The sequence below is a fragment of the Salvelinus alpinus genome, chromosome 5 (assembly GCF_045679555.1).
Source record: "Salvelinus alpinus chromosome 5, SLU_Salpinus.1, whole genome shotgun sequence".
In the NCBI taxonomy this organism is placed as follows: domain Eukaryota; kingdom Metazoa; phylum Chordata; class Actinopteri; order Salmoniformes; family Salmonidae; genus Salvelinus; species Salvelinus alpinus.
Window position 1 is genome coordinate 55,365,269 of NC_092090.1, and position 17,801 is coordinate 55,383,069.

Here is a 17,801-nt window from a genome sequence, read left to right on the forward strand (position 1 = left end):
TACAAAATATGTAAGTTGCAGCAGGAGGGTATGCAAAAACATTTGTTTTGAAATAAAAATTACCTATGACCAAGAACTAAAAGGAACAAGTCAGTGAAGATGGTGAAAACACTTTAGAAAGTATTCACACCCCTAGACTTTTGCCACATAGGGGTATTCAAATTAATATAATTTTCTGTCAACGATCTACATGTCAAAGTGGATTTTTTTGTAAAAAATCCGGGGAAAAAAAATACAACTCTTGATTAGGTAAATATTCAACCCCTGAGTAAATACATGTTATACTGATCAAAAATAAACGCAACATATATCTAAACCTGTTTTCGTTTCATCATGGGGTATTATGTGTGGATTAGAGGAAAAAAAGTATATTTAATCAATTTTAGAATATGGCTAACGTAACAAAATGTGGAAAAGGTCAAGGGGTTTGAATACTTTCCGAAGGCATGGTATAGGGTCAGTTCCAATACCATATTGCTCTGGCTCCAACGGGACTCTGGAAACTGCAATATTCTTTGCTTTTCTGAAACATGGCTCTCAGACAAGATACCCCCCATGGCTATCCATCTTGATGGAGTCTCCATTCACCGCGCGACAGGACAGTGGAGTCAAGGAAGGGGGGTTTGCCTCTACATCAACTGGTGTGCTAACTCCAGTGCGGTGGAAGTGCCGACCCACTATTCACCTGTCTTGGAATACCTGATGGTCAAATGCCAACCCTTCTACCTCCCGAGGGAGTTTTCAGCTGTTATTGTGACTGTTGTATACATTCCACCCCAGGACAAGAAAAATAAGCTGGCACTTAACGAACTGTACAAGGCTATAAACAAGCAAGAAAACCTACATCGAGGCTGCTTTTCTGGTTGCCGGCGATTTTAATTCCCAGTCACTAAGACGCGTGATGCCCAACTTCCATCAACACGTCTCCAACGCCACAAGGGGCGATAAAGTCCTAGATCACTGTTATTCTTTCAGCAAGCAAGCATACAAGCCCCTCCCTCGTCCGCCATTTGGTAAATGACTCCGTAGTCCTGCTTCCTGTTTACAAGCAGAAACTCAAACAGGAAGTACCTGTGACTCGCTCTATTGAGAAATGGTCACCAGAATCAGATGCTACAGGACTCTTTTGCCACCACTGATTGGAATATGTTTAGAGACTCCGCCGATAACATTGAAGAGTTAACACACCTCTGTCATTGGCTTTTTTGAAAATGCATCGGCGACGTTCCCACTGAGGGTTCGCTGCTTCCCCAAGCAAAAGCCCTGGATTAATACAGAGATTGGCACTAAAGGACAGGGCTACCGCACACGGAGCTAACGTAGACAACCCTGTCTATGGCTGAGGACAGGAATAAGTACAAGAAGTCCCGCTATGACCTCGGCAGAGTCATCAAACAAGCAAATGGACAATATAGGAATACGGTGGAATCATATTACATAGGCCAGAAACCGTCTCAGAGATTAGGGTGAGGGACAAATACCAAACAACTCAATGATGGAGAGAGGGGATAAGAGAAGTTAATAGGAGGGGAGGCCACAGATGAATCCCTGTTTCAGCTGTACCGGGCAGACAGTGTGTATTGCGGCGTGTGGGCAAGCGGTTTGCTGATGTCACCGTTCTTCCATGGCCTACAATGTCACCCATTGAGCATGTTTGTGATGCTCTGGATCGACGTGTTCGACAGAGTGTTCCAGTTCCTGCCAATATCCATTAACTTCGCACAGCCATTGAAGAGGAGTGGGACAGCATTCCACAGGCCACAATCAGCAGCCTGATCAACTCTATGCGAAGGACGTGTCGTGCTGCATGAGGCAAATTATGGTCACACCAGATACTGACTTATTTTCTGATCCACGCTCCTACCTTTTAAAAATAAAAAGTATCTGTGACCAACAGATGCATATCTGTATTCCCAGTCATGTGAAATCCATAGATTAGGGCATAATGAATTTATTTCAATAGACTGATGTCTTTATAGGAACTAACTAGGTAAAACCTTTGAAATTGTTGCATGTTGCATTTTTATATTTTTGTTCAGTGTAGAATCACCTTTGGCAGTGATTAAAGCTGAGTTTTTCTGGGTAAGTCTAATAGCTTTGGACACCTGGATTGTACAATATTTGCTCATTTTTTTTTTTAAATCCTTCAAGCTCTGTCAAGTTAGTTGTTGATCATTGCTAGACAGCCATTCAAGTCTTGCCATAGATTTTCAAGACGATTTAAATCTAAACTAACAAGAACTTTCAATGTTGTCTTCGTTAGCAACTCCAGAGTATATTTGGTCTTGTGTTTTAGGTTATTGTCCTGTTGAAAGGTGAATGTCTCCCAATGTCTGTTGGAAAGCAGACTGAACCAGGTTTTCCTCTAGGATTTTGCCTGCGCTTAGCTCTATTGTGTCTTTTTAGCCTAAAACAACTCCCTAGTCCTTGCCGATGACAAGCATACCCAAAACATGATGCAGCCACCACCATGCTTGATAGTGATACTCAGTGACGTGTTGTTGAATTTGCCCCAAACATAACGCTTTGTATACAGGACATAAAGTTAATTTGCCAAATTTTTTGCAGTTTTACTTTAGTGTTTTATTGCAAACAGGATGCATGTTTTGGAATATTTTTATTCTGTACAAGCTTCCTTCTTTTCACTCTCATTTAGGTTAGTATTGTGGAGAAACTACAATGTTGTTGATCCATCTTCAGTTTTCTCCTATCACAACCATTAAACGGTGTAACTGTTTTAAAGTCACCATTGGCCTCATGGTGAAATCCCTGAGCGGTTTCCTTCCTCTCTGGCAACTGACTAACGAAGTACGCCTGTAACTTTGTAGTGACTGGGTGTATTGATACACCATCCAGTGTAATTAATAACTTCACCATGCTCATAAGGGATATTCAGTGTCTGCTTCCAATAGGTGCCATTCTTTGCGAGGCATTGGAAAACCTCCCTAGTCTTAGTGGTTGAATCTGTGTTTGAAATTCACTACTTTACTGAGGGACCTTACAATTATGTGTGGGCTACAGAGATGAGGTAGTTATTCAAAAATCTTGTTAAGCATATTTTTACTCCTGAACTTATTTAGGCTTCCCATAACAAAAGGGGTTGAATACTTAGACTCAAGACATTTCAGTTTTCATTTAATTAATTTGTAAAAACATAATTCCACATTGACATTATGGGGTATTGTGTGTAGGCCAGTGACGATCTCAATTTAATCAATTTTAATTTCAGGCTGTAACACAAAATGTGGAAAAAGTCAAGGGGTGTGAATACTTTCTGAAGGCACTGTATATACACTGCTCAAAAAAATAAAGGGAACACTTAAACAACACAATGTAATTCCAAGTCAATCACACGTCTGTGAAATCAAACTGTCCACTTAGGAAGCAACACTGATTGACAATAAATTTCACATGCTGTTGGGCAAATGGAATAGACAAAAGGTGGAAATTATAGGCAATTAGCAAGACACCCCCAATAAAGGAGTGATTCTGCAGGTGGTGACCACAGACCACTTCTCAGTTCTTATGCTTCCTGGCTGATGTTTTGGTCACTTTTGAATGCTGGCGGTGCTTTCACTCTAGTGGTAGCATGAGACGGAGTCTACAACCCACACAAGTGGCTCAGGTAGTGCAGCTCATCCAGGATGGCACATCAATGCGAGCTGTGGCAAGAAGGTTTGCTGTGTCTGTCAGCGTAGTGTCCAGAGCATGGAGGCGCTACCAGGAGACAGGCCAGTACATCAGGAGACGTGGAGGAGGCCGTAGGAGGGCAACAACCCAGCAGCAGGACCGCTACCTCCGCCTTTGTGCAAGGAGGATTAGGAGGAGCACTGCCAGAGCCCTGCAAAATGACCTCCAGCAGGCCACAAATGTGCATGTGTCTGCTCAAACGGTCAGAAACAGACTCCATGAGGGTGGTATGAGGGCCCGACGTCCACAGGTGGGGGTTGTGCTTACAGCCCAACACCGTGCAGGACGTTTGGCATTTGCCAGAGAACACGAAGATTGGCAAATTCGCCACTGTCGCCCTGTGCTCTTCACAGATGAAAGCAGGTTCACACTGAGCACATGAGCACATGTGACAGAGTCTGGAGACGCCGTGGAGAACGTTCTGCTGCCTGCAACATCCTCCAGCATGACCGGTTTGGCGGTGGATCAGTCATGGTGTGGGGTGGCATTTCTTTGTGGGGCCGCACAGCCCTTCATGTGCTCGCCAGAGGTAGCCTGACTGCCATTAGGTACCGAGATGAGATCCTCAGAGCCCTTGTGAGACCATATGCTGACACATGCACATTTGTGGCCTGCTGGAGGTCATTTTGCAGGGCTCTGGCAGTGCTCCTCCATGCACAAAGGCGGAGGTAGCGGTCCTGCTGCTGGGTTGTTGCCCTCCTATGGCCTCCTCCACGTCTCCTGATGTACTGGCCTGTCTCCTGGTAGCGCCTCCATGCTCTGGACACTACGCTGACAGACACAGCAAACCTTCTTGCCACAGCTCGCATTGATGTGCCATCCTGGATGAGCTGCACTACCTGAGCCACTTGTGTGGGTTGTAGACTCCGTCTCATGCTACCACTAGAGTGAAAGCACCGCCAGCATTCAAAAGTGACCAAAACATCAGCCAGGAAGCATAGGAACTGAGAAGTGGTCTGTGGTCACCACCTGCAGAATCACTCCTTTATTGGGGGTGTCTTGCTAATTGCCTATAATTTCCACCTTTTGTCTATTCCATTTGCACAACAGCATGTGACATTTATTGTCAATCAGTGTTGCTTCCTAAGTGGACAGTTTGATTTCACAGAAGTGTGATTGACTTGGAATTACATTGTGTTTAAGTGTTCCCTTTATTTTTTTGAGCAGTGTACTTGTCTCAACTCGTATGACATCACTCAGGCACACCAAGCTGTTTTTAAATGTTTTAATGTACGAGGTTGTCTGAATCAGTCTTAATGAGAATTTAGCTGATAAAAGTAAAACATATCACCACTACTAGCAACTAATTTAATGATCTCAGATTCATGAACTGCCATTGTAAATGATCTCTAATCGATCGAAAATACATTTACCACCTCACATACATAATAGTAAAAACCCAGTCATAACAGGTGTATTTGTAAAAGGGTAAAGAAGCAGTTTGAATACATTATTCTGAATTTGGACTACATTGTTTATCAAGACACTTAACTACACGAAACAAAAATATAAACGCAACATGTGAAGTGTTGGTCCCATGTTTCATGAGCTGAAATAAAAGATCCCCAAATTTTTACATATGCACAAAAAGCTTACTTCTCTCAAATGTGTTTACATCCTTGTTAGTGGGTATTTTTCATTTGCCAAGATAATCCATCCACCTGACAGATGTGGAATATTAAGAAGCTGATTAAACAGCATGATCATTACACAGGTGCACCTTGTGCGGGGGACAATAAAACGTCAGTCTAAAATGTGCAGATATCTCAAGTTGAGGGAGCGTGCAATTGGCCTGCTGACTGCAGGAATGTCCACCAGAGCTGTTACCAGAGAATTTAATGTTAATTTCTCTACCAACATCGTTTTAGAGAACTTGGCAGTACGTTCAACCGGCCTTACAACCTTAGACCACGAGGAACCACGCCAGCCCAGGATCTCCACATCAGGCTTCTTCACCGGTGGGATCCTCCAGCCCGCCTGATGAAAATGTGGGTTTGCACAACCGAAGAATTTAGTCAGAAACCGTATAAGGGAAGCTCATCTACGTGCTCGACGTCCTCACCAGGGTCTTGACCTGACTGCAGTTTGGCATCGTATCCGACTTCAGTGGGCAAATGTTCACCTTAGATGGCCATTGGCATGCTGCTGTTCATCCGCCGCCATCACCTCATGTTTCATCATGATAATGCACGGCCCCATTTTGCAAGGATCTGTACACAATTCCTTCAAAGCTGAACATGTCCCAATTCTTCCATGGCCTGCAAAATCACCAGACATGTCACCCATTGAGCATGTTTGGGTTGCTCTGAATCGATGTGTACGACAGTGTATTCCAGTTCCCGCCAATATCCAGCAACTTTACACAGCCATTGAAGAGTAATGGGACAACATTCAACAGGCCACAATTAGCAGCCTAATCAACTATGCGAAGGAGATGTTTTGCGCTGCACAAGGCAAATGGTGAACTGACTGGTGTTCTGATCCACGCCACTACCTTTAAGGTATCTGTGACCAACAGATGCATATTGGTATTCTCATTCATTTGAAATCCATAGATTAGGCTTATATGAACTTTAACTCAGTAAAATCGTTGAAATTGTTGCATGTTGTTTATATTTTTGTTTAGTGTAGCTTTTTTTACAGAGGTCTTTGCAATGCTCAAATGTTAACAAAATAATTTTCTGTCTTGAGTAAACCAATTGAGTTTTTATACATTTGGTGTTTAGTCGATTACCCAGATGAGACGGAGAGCCCATTGCTCTCCACTCTTAAAAGAAACAGGCTATACTGTAAGTGTTAATTCACCTACATTTGGAATATAACCATCATGTTCAATGGAAAGACTAGCCCATACACAGACAAAGGAAATAGTTATTTCATTCAATGATGAAAGTTGTCAGATATGGCACATGCCAAATATACAAACAGGCCAGGAAACAAATCACAAGAGTATGTGATGTGTGTTAAAACATCTTAGGAGGGGAGCATTTAACATTAAACACTGGCTGCATAGAGATACATGTAAAGGACAGTGACAGTAGAAGTGTCAAGAACTATCGAATAAAATTGAGAAAAACATAGAACTCCAAACTCAGTCTTAACTGCTTGATAAAAGAAATCACCTGACAAAATCATCAGGTGAACTCTTTATAAGAAGTAGATGTTAAAGGTATGAGTACATCTAGTAATACATTACTTTGGGAAGTATCAAACCAAACAAGTTAACTTGTATATGCTCCACATTCTTGATGCAAAATATCAAAGCAAAACACTGCTAAGAAAATAAGACACAAAAAATGATAATTAGACAATCAGCAAAAGGTGTTCGAATAGCAACTTTACTTTGCCACAAATGTGTATATAAAATATCCTCAGGAAATACAGATAGGGCCATGATTAAGTCAATGTTCTATTCAACTGCAGTCTAGTGTTAACCCACAACTATATTTCAACAGACCCTTGAGACATAACAGATTTAAATACTGATTGGAGCATGGAAGATTGATAACAAAAATAAATTCTTTGCGATAGATGACTAGTAACCATTTGTTTTACACTGTCAATGGAAATTAGATTTATGATCATAAAAATAACAATTATCTTAATTTCTTCAATATAGCTGTATACATAAAGTAAAAGAAAATGTAATGGAATGTTGTGAGGTGGCAAAGGTCAAACTACAGGCAACAGCCATCCCAGGAAGAGAAAGACTGTATTTGTCCCTTGAGACAATGTTGTCCAAACCAAAATCAATCTTAGTGTTTTTAAAGATTTCCTACTGGTATAACAGTCTTTCAAAGTTGATTCAGCTACGAGCACCCATGTAAAGCAGAAATCTTTTTTCTCTTCAATTAAAATAACTAACATGTGGTTCTGGTGATACCAGGCATTTCCCTTTGAGGGCCAGCAAAAACAAACCCTGACTATGTTCAGTCAGCTATATCTTCTTACATGTTTCCTACTTTGTCTCTAAAGGCATTTCTAAATACAAAACATGATCAATATCTTCAGTCATCGAAAGTCTTCATTATCTTATAAAAGTAATCCAGGGGAAGAAAAAAAGAGAGTACTCTACTAGCTAAAAAGGAGGGTAAATTACCTAAGGTGAGAGGGGGACTCAGGGTATGGGGGTCTTTCTCTGATCAATCGGAGTCACTGCTTTCTGAGCTGGAGCCACTGGAGCTGCTGCTGCCAGAGTCAGAGGAGCTGCTGCTGCCGCTCAGCCGAGAGGCGCCCCCTGCTGGCGCCGAGCCTGCCTTCTCTGCAGAGAAGAAGGAAGGAGGTGAGGGTTAATACTGAGGCACACAGTCAAACACAGACAAATCAACTAGAGAAAACAGACAACCATCCTTTTCACAGAGAGCGTCAATGGACAATATATTATACACAGCCCAAAGCGGCATAATTAGTAATAGGCCACATTCAGTCAATACTACTTAAATTGAAGATGCAGTTATGGTGACATTGTTCAATGACAAACACTTTTGAGGTGCATGGTTAGAGGAGAAAAAGAGGTAGCCATCCAAGCAGTCAGAGAGTTTCCTACAGAAATGTCCGAATCTGTTCTATTTCCCTCCATGGCTAAAGCCTAACGCAGAAACACCGAAAACGTGTCCCATTTAGGGCTGTCCCCAACATCAACAAAAATCTTGGTGACCAAGAGTCATCTGTTCTTTCGACCAATCGAATGGTCAACATTTTAAAATGTGTATTTTTCCATATATTGACACATCAGACTCTGTCTTTCCACCCTCAGCCTCTGACGGATTGTCTCCACCTTCCACCACCATGCACCAAATACTCTGACTGTTCACAGCCATAAAGGTATGTGAAAACAGTTATCACTCATAATAACGTATTATTTGTTGAACAACAATTACAGTCCATCCATTCCAGCTGACCCCATTCCTCACTTGAACCCTATGTAAAGTGATGCTCTACAATACGTCTTCTTATTTGTCTCCCTACCAGCAGACTCCGTCTCTCCACCCTCGGCCTCTCTGATGGACTGTCTCCACCTTCCACCACCGTACGCCAAATACTCAAAATGTGAATCTGAAGGCTGGCACCCTGAGCTGGTTTGGCTGTACAGTAAAAGGAGTCGACCTCAAATATGAAAACTGTGCAAGGGTGTGTAGACTCACTAGACACTGTATACCCATTGATTCTTGAAGAAAATAAGTTATAAATACTTGTTGAGCTTAGTTGAACTGTTCTTCCCCATCAGAACCAAACATAGGCCTGTTTAACTTCTTTGGGATAGGGGGCGCTATTTTCACTTTGGGATAAAATCGTGCCCAATTTAAACGGCCTCGTACTCTATTCTAGATCGTACAATATGCATATTATTATTACTATTGGATAGAAAACACTCTCAAGTTTCTAAAACCGTTTGAATTATATCTGTGAGTAAAACAGAACTCATTTTGCAGCAAACTTCCCGTCAGGAAGTGAAAAATCTGAAATCGAGGCTCTGTTCCAGGGCCTTCCTATTCATTTGCTTGAAATCTATGGATATACATGCACTTCATACGCCTTCCACTAGATGTCAACAGGCAGTGAGAGGTGAAATGGGGTGTATAGCTTGATCTGAGGTCAAACGAGAGCTCTTGGAATGACATGACCCCAAATGTCCTTTGTTCAGCAAGGCGCGGGAAGGAACCCTGGATTGCGTTCTGAAAAGCTTTCGTTATAGATGGCTAATATCTCCGGCTTTGATTTTATTTGATAAATGTGATAATATCATCGTAAAGGATGGTTTTTCAATATAGTTTTATCAGATTATTGAAAGTTTATCGGGAGTTTGGCTTTTTCCGTTCTCTGCGTTTGGTGATGATGGACAGCTTCGCGCCACTTGGCTAGCTTTGGTTGCTAATTCGACAGGAGAAAAGGACATTCTAAAACCAAACAACGATTGTTCTGGACAAAGGACCCCTTGTACAAGATTCTGATGGAAGCTCAGCAAAAGTAGGAACCATTTATGATGTTATTTCGTATTTCTGTGGAAAATGTTTAGTACTATTTTCTGCCCTCATTGCAGGCGCTGTCTCGCTATAACGTAAGCTGTATGTCGTACTAAAGTTATTTTTAGAATTCTAACACGGCGATTGCATTAAGAACTAGTGTATCTTTCATTTGCTATCCAACATGTATTTTTTAGTAAAGTTTATGATGAGTTATTTGGTCAGATTAGGTGAGTGTCAGAAATATATCCAGAGAAAAGTTGCTACGTTTTCACAATGTTATACATTGGATTTCAGCTCTAAATATGCACATTTTCGAACAAAGCATAAGTGTATTGTATAACCTGATGTTATAGGACTGTCATCTGATGAAGGTTGTCAAGATTAGTGAAAAATTATATATTTTGCTGGTTTTTTGCGATCGCTAACTTTTGCTGCTGATAAATGGGTTGTGTTTTTGGCTATTGTGGTAAGCTAATATAATGCTATATTGTGTTTTCGCTGTAAAACACTTAAAAAATCTGAAATATTGGCTGGATTCACAAGATGTTTATCTTTCATTTGCTGTAAACCATTTATTTTTCAGAAATGTTTTATGATGAGTATTTAGGTATTTCACGTTGGTCTCTGTAATTGTTCTAGCTGCTTCGGTGCTATTTGTGATTGTAGCGGCAATGTAAAACTGTGATTTATACCTGAAATATGCAAATGTTTCGAACAAAACATAGATTTATTGTATAACATGTTATAAGACTGTCATCTGATGAAGTTGTTTCTTGGTTAGTGACTAATTCTATCTCTATTTGGTCGGTTTTGTGCAAGCTACCTGTGCTGTGAAAGAAATGTCTGTGCTTTTTTGTATTTGGTGGTGAGCTAACATAAATATACGTGGTGTTTTCGCTGTAAAACATTTTTAAAAATCGGAGATGTTGGCTGGATTCACAAGATGTTTATCTTTCATTTGCTGTATTGGCCTTGTTAATGTGTGAAAGTTAAATATTTAAAAAAAAAATTTTTTGAATTTCACGCGCTGCCTTTTCAGTGGAATGTGGGGGGGGGGGGGGTTCCGCTAGCGGAACCCAGGGGCTAGACAGGTTAACTGAAAACAAACACTGTATAGCCTCAAAACATGGTTAAAACTGTCATGACGTGGCCCTTTCTGGGTGTAGATCGTTGCCCTTTCTGGGTGTAGATCGTGCCCCCCCCCCCCCCTCACTCTCTCTCCTACACCCAGGTTCTGTTATCTCAGGTCATAAATTCCTGGCAAAGACTCTCTCCCCCTGGTCATGCAGAAAGAGAGAGCACAGAGAGAACAATGGACTTCACTTGGAGACACCTAAATCCCCAAAATGGGAGAATTAAACAATGTTTCTGTTTTTGAGAATGTGGGAATGATCCGTGAACACTTAAGGGACAGTCATGTTGAGTGTGTTTCATTTGGTGATCTCATGAGGTACAGGAAACACACATAACGGTATCTCTTAAAGTGTACATTTCCCAGCTGTCAGGTTTACATCTAAATATTGTGAAAAGTATGTGATTAAACATGAAACTATTAGTGAAAAGATGTAATGTGATATTAACCTTCTAAATGAGAGTATGGATTTTCATATAAAGATTAACTAGTCAGTGGCCACACCCCCGTGAGCCCAGACATCACATTAGGCGTCATGGACCGCCCTTTTCCACTGTTACGTATAAAACCCACTCGTGACCCAATTCACGATAGACTAAGCAAACCCCAGCGTGAGCTGAGGTTGCAAATGGTTGAATTTCTGAGACCAAAACATGCCGGGTGATGCTGGTGTGTGAAGTGGTTGAAACTACAACTCTACCAAAGGACAAGACTATTCCACGTGGAGCATTGGCTACGGCTGGAAATTGTTAAACTCTGAGACTATCGATCCCTACACAATAAGAGCAAATCTTAGACACAAATTACTAGTCTGCAGCTAGAAATTACGTAAACCGAGGACGAGAATACAGACAACCGCCAAAACATCTATTCTACCATTTCTGAATGGTACTCTGAAGTATACATTCTAACCACAAAATACTTTGATATTCAGGGAAATGCAACCAGAGAGACTCTGATGAACTCTCCAGCAGATGGAACGGATTCCAACAGAGAAGACAACAATGACATATGGGTGTAAATATATACTTGCATTTCAATGTATATAATTATAGACTGTGTGTAATGAATCCATTTGTCTTTCCCGCTCTCTCTCAGTCCCACCCCTTTCCCTTTGTCCACCAAGCCGTCATATCGGCTTAGCCCACTAGGGACTCTTTCCTATCATTGTTAGTAACCAATATCTACTGTTTGTTTATGTATTTCTGTGATTATTTAATTAGTTAGTAAATAAATAAATAATTGAGCAAATTGGTGTATGGATGATTCATAGTAAAGGCTGGGTTTATGCAGATAACCAACCATTTACGACGTTCAGATGAGACTGATTAACTTCTCTAGGGTAGGGGGCAGCATTCGGAATTTTGGATGAAAAGGATGCCCAAATTAAACTGCCTGCTACTTGGGCCCAGAAGATACGATATGCATATAACTGGTAGATTTGGATAGAAAACACTCTAAAGTTTCCAAAACTGTAGTGTCTGTGAGTATAACAGAACTGATTTGGCAGGCAAAAACCTGAGAAAAATCCATTAAGGAAGTAGTTTATTTTTTGGTTTTGTAGTTTTCTATTCAATGCCATTACAGTATCCATTGACTTAGGACTCAAATTGCAGTTCCTATGCCTTCCACTAGATGTCAGCAGTCTTTAGAAATTGTTTCAGGCTTGTATTCTGAAAAATGAGGAAGTAAGAGCAGTCTGAATGAGTGGACCCTAAAGTGTCACAGAGCTTTTTCATGCGCACGACCGAGAGAGTGCCTTTCTTGTTTACCTTTTATATTGACGACGTTATTGTCCGGTTGAAATATTATCGATTATTTAGGCTAAAAACAACCTGAGGATTGAATATAAACATCGTTTGACATGTTTCTATGAACTTTACGGATACAATTTGGATTTTTTGTCTGCCTGTTTTGACTGCGTTTGAGCCTGTGGATTACTGAAGAAAAACGCGGTTTTTGCATATAAAGAGACTTTATCGAACAAAAGGAACATTTATTGAGTAAATTAATGTCTGCTGAGTGCAACCATATGAAGATCATCAAGTCTACTTGACTGGTTACTGTTTGTAATGATTTGTCTGCTGGGCTATGTTCTCAAATAATCGTAAGGTATGCTTTCGCCGTAAAGCATTTTTTAAATCTGACACCGTGGTTGGATTCACAAGAAGTTCATCTTTAAACCTATGTAAGATATTACATTACATTTACATTTAAGTCATTTAGCAGACGCTCTTATCCAGAGCGACTTACAAATTGGTGCATTCACCTTATGATATCCAGTGGAACAACCACTTTACAATAGTGCATCTAACTCTTTTAAGGGGGGGGGGTTAGAAGGATTACTTTATCCTATCCTAGGTATTCCTTAAAGAGGTGGGGTTTCAGGTGTCTCCGGAAGGTGGTGATTGACTCCGCTGACCTGGCGTCGTGAGGGAGTTTGTTCCACCATTGGGGTGCCAGAGCAGCGAACAGTTTTGACTGGGCTGAGCGGGAACTGTATGTAAAGTATGTATGTAAAGATATGTTTTGTTTTCTGAATTTTTATAATGAGTATTTCTGTATTTGAATTTGGCGCCCTGCAGTTTCACTGGCTGTTGAAGAGGTGGGACGCTACCGTCTCACGTACCCTAGAGAAGTTAAGGTAATAATAATACTTCATTAATAGAAGACTAATTGATCAGATATAAAGATATATAAAGAGTTATTCGGAAAATTCTAACTTTGTAATCTGAACATTTTCCATGATTAGTTTAATCACGTAATAATAATTACAGATAATTGATTTCATAAAATAAGTCTTCACATTTAATGACAAGCCAGAGACACAACAAAACTATAATCTTGATATAATGGATGGCCAGTCCTTGCATCCATAGCTCCTATATGTTTATGACCAGTGCTATCTGGGATCCTTGGGACGTCCCTACCCCAAATCATAACCCTTACCCTAACCTTACATATAACCAAACCCCATACCTAACCTTAACCATTTTAAAATGTCAACTTCAATGTCAACTGACCAATAAACAATGTGGGAATGTTCTGATACATAAATGCATATCAAATCAGACACAGATATTTGTATTGTAATCAAACTTCATATACGGTCTATAATGTCTAAATACACCACTATATACATTTATATTCCAGACTCTGACCTTGATATTTCTTACTTTCTTTCTTTCAATTTTTGGGGGATTTGTGTGTATTATTTTGTATTGTTAGGTATTGGAGCTAGAAACATAAGCATTTCACTGCACCTGCGATAACATCTGCAAAATATGTGTACGCGACCAATAAAATTGGATTTGATTTGAGATAAACTCTGCGGGAAAATATTGCTTTGGTAGCCCCTCGATGCAAAAAACACAGCAGTTTCTGTTTTCTTCCTACAAATGTGGCTCTATCTTTTGATCCATTTAAGCTACAAAATATTATGACCCCATCAAACCATTCTCAGGAACTCGATAACTTGCACCAGACAGAGACGGAGGCAGAAAAGAGAGGGCGGATAGACCCAGAGAGACATAGATACACACATACAATTGAAGTCGGAAGTTCACATACACTTAGGTTGGAGTCATTAAAACTAATTTTTCAACCACTCCACAAATGTATTGTTAACAAACTATAGTATTGGCAAGTCGGTTAGGACATCTACTTTGTGCATGACACAAGTAATTTTTCCAACAATTGTTTACAGAGATTATTTCACTTAAAATTCACTGTATCAGAATTCCAGTGGGTCAGAAGTTTACATACACTAAGTTGACAGTGCCTTTTAACAGCTTGAAAAATTCCAGAAAATGATGTCATTGCTTTAGAAGCACCTGATAGGCTAATTGACATAATTTGAGTCAATTGGAGGTGTACCTGTGGATATATTTCAAGGCCTACCTTCAAATTCAGTGCCTCTTTGCTTGACATGGGAAAATGAAAAGAAGACCTCAGAAATAAATGTGTAGACTTCCACAAGTCTGGTTCATCCTTGGGAGCATTTTCCAAACACCTGAAGGTACCACGTTCATCTGTACAAACAATAGTACGTAATTATAAACACCATGGGACCACGCAGCCATTATACCGTTCAGGAAGGAGATGCGTTCTGTCTCCTAGAGTTGAACGTACTTTGGTGTGAAAAAGTACAAATCAATCCCAGAAAAACAGCAAAGGCCCTTGTGAAGATGCTGGAGGAAACAGGTACAAAAGTATTCATATCCACAGTAAAATGAATCCTATGTCGACATAACCTAAAAGGAAGAAGAAGAAGCCACTGCGCCAAAACCGCCATAAAAAAGCCAGACTACGGTTTGCAACTTTACATGGGGACAAATATCGTACTTTTTGGAGAAATGTCCTCTGGTCTGATGAAACAAAAATAGAACTGTTTGGCCATAATGAACATCGTTATGTTTGGAGGAAAAAGGGGGAGGCTTGCAAGCCGAAGAACACCATTCCAACCGTGAAACACGGGGATGGCAGCATCGTGTTGTGGGGGTGCTTTGCTGCAGGAGGGACTTATGCACTTCACAAAATAGATGGCTTCATGAGGACGGAAAATTATGTGGATATATTGAAGCAACATCTCAAGACATCAGTCAGGAAGTTAAAGCTTGGTCGCAAATGGGTCTTCCAAATGGACAATGACCCCAAGCATACTTCCAAAGTTGTGGAAAAATGGCTTAAGGACAACAAAGTCAAGATATTGGAGTGGCCATCACAAAGCCTGGACTCAATCCTATAGAAAATTTGTGGGCGGAACTGAAAAACCATGTGCGAGCAAGGAGGCCTATAAACCGGACTCAGTTACACCGGCTCTGTCAAGAGAAATGGGCCAAAATTCAACCAACTTAATTGTGGGAAGCTTGTGGAAGGCTACCTGAAACGTTTGACCCAATTAAAGGCAATGCTACCAAATATTAATTGAGTGTATGTAAACTTCTGACCCACTGGGAATGTGATGAAAGAAATAAAAGCTGAAATAAATCATTCTCTCTACTATTATTCTGACATTTCACATTCTTAACATAAAAGTGGTGATCCTAACTGACCTAAGACAGGGAATTTTTACTAGGATTAAATGTCAGGAATTGTGAAAAACTTTAAATGTTTAAATGTATATGGCTAAGGTGTATGTAAACTTCCGACTTCAACTGTACGTGTAAGGGATAAACACTGATGCTTTGTACATTATCTGGAAATAATGGATGACTTGGTACTGCCCGTTTTTATTAGTTCCAGAAATTGTACAGAGCAGAGGCGTTTATCCCACTTATACCACGGTTGCCAAAGAAAACAAGCACACATTCACTGGTAAAAATTCCATGTAAATTCATACTATTTCATCCTTCCACTGGTTGTTAGGTTGCTAGAGAAGCGGACTTGTTGTTCATTCTATTTGTTTGATTGCTATGCAGGCTGGCAATGTTCTTATCCCTTGCTTGCTAGGTAGTCAATTATGGCTAACACAGTCATGTCAAATCTGCAGATAAAATAACAACAAAGTAGCTGCATTTGCATTTGTTTAAGCTGTTTTCTAGTGACATTTATTTGGGTACATCCATGCTTCTGTACATACGTGTAGTGCCCGTTGAGGGATGGCACGCACACAAAGTCAATTTCATCTATTTAAATAAAAGTTTTAAAATGAGAAAATGTCATGTATTTTTTTATGTTTATGTTGTTCATATTTCAGTTGATAACTGCAATATAACTACCTACATTTAATATAATATTACTAACTACATTTAACATAAATAAGTTTTAGTGGGGGAAGGGTGGGGTAGAATCGAGTGGATTGGGACATTGCTGGGCCGATTCTGTCCCAAAAATAGCAGCTTTGGCTCAGTTAAAGGCTCCCGAGTGGCGCAGCTGTCTAAGGCACTGCATCTCAGTGCTAAAGGCGTCACTACAGACCCTCGTTTGATTCCAGGCTGTATCACAACCGGCCGTGATTGGGAGTCCCATAGGGCGGCACACAATTGGCCTTACGTCGTCTGGCTTAGGGTTTGGGCTGGGTAGGCCGTCATTGTAAATAAGAATTTGTTCTTAACTGACTTGCCTAGTTAAATAAAGCTTAAATAAAAAATTAAAACAAAGTTCAGGCTACCAGATCTGGGCCGAATGACTCGGGCCTAGTCTATACTGTCATTCATTTCGGACTCGGGCCGGATACGACTGCAAGCAGTTTTCGATTTGGAATGCTGTTATCAGGCCAGATGTGAGCCAGACATTTGTGCTACCTGGGACAGTGCAATTGCACTTGAGATGCGTTTTAAGGCTATGGATGAGAAAGTTATCATTTCCAAACGTTTACGTCAGTTGTATGCGGCTTTGCGATCTATTAACAGCAAGGGTTGCATTAAATAGGTTAAATATTTTTTACTGATGCATTTGAAAATTTTCAGTTCATACGCACAAAAGCATTCACTGTGAAAGTTGATAGGCTACAATTAGGACATTCATATATAGCTTATGCGCAATTTATTGAATCACTTAATGTTTTCTTGCGCAAACCGTGAGCAACACCTGTCAAACTCAGACATGTCTCAAAACACAGGGATTTCGATTCGCACAGGACTAGTATTATCAGAGGACCTTGGAGTAGGTTATTCTGGATGGAATTGATGCTCTCCTGCAATGTTAAAAATTACTGACATAGTAGATTTGGACGGGACTAGAATTACAGATGTGGTGTTTTGTGTTCGTGCACATACACTACCGTTCAAAAGTTTGAGGTCACTTGGAAATGTCCTTGTTTTTGAAAGAAAAGCGCAATTTTTGTCCATAAAAATAACATCAAATTGATCAGAAATATATAAGTATACATTGTTAATGTTGTAAATGACTATTAAAGCTGGAATTGGCTGATTTTGTCATGGAATATCTACATAGGCGTACAGAGGCCCATTATCAGCAACCATCACTCCTGTGTTCCAATGGCACGTTCTGTTAGCTAATCTAAGTTTCTAATTTTAAAAGGCTAATTGATCATTAGAAAAACATTTTGC

General features: G+C 40.3%; 1 protein-coding gene across 8 annotated transcripts in view; it reads right to left on the minus strand.

The window, feature by feature from the left end:
- Positions 1 to 4,901: 4,901 nt before the first annotated feature.
- The window catches only part of LOC139575111 (bromodomain-containing protein 3-like), a 42,413-nt gene continuing 29,513 nt past the window's right edge, over positions 4,902 to 17,801 (minus strand). For all 8 annotated transcript variants that reach the window (XM_071400108.1, XM_071400114.1, XM_071400107.1 and 5 more), the window contains one exon: positions 4,902 to 7,951. In XM_071400108.1, the coding sequence (XP_071256209.1) occupies positions 7,833 to 7,951 (119 nt within the window). In that variant the 3' untranslated portion in view covers positions 4,902 to 7,832. The remainder of the gene's footprint in view (positions 7,952 to 17,801) is intronic.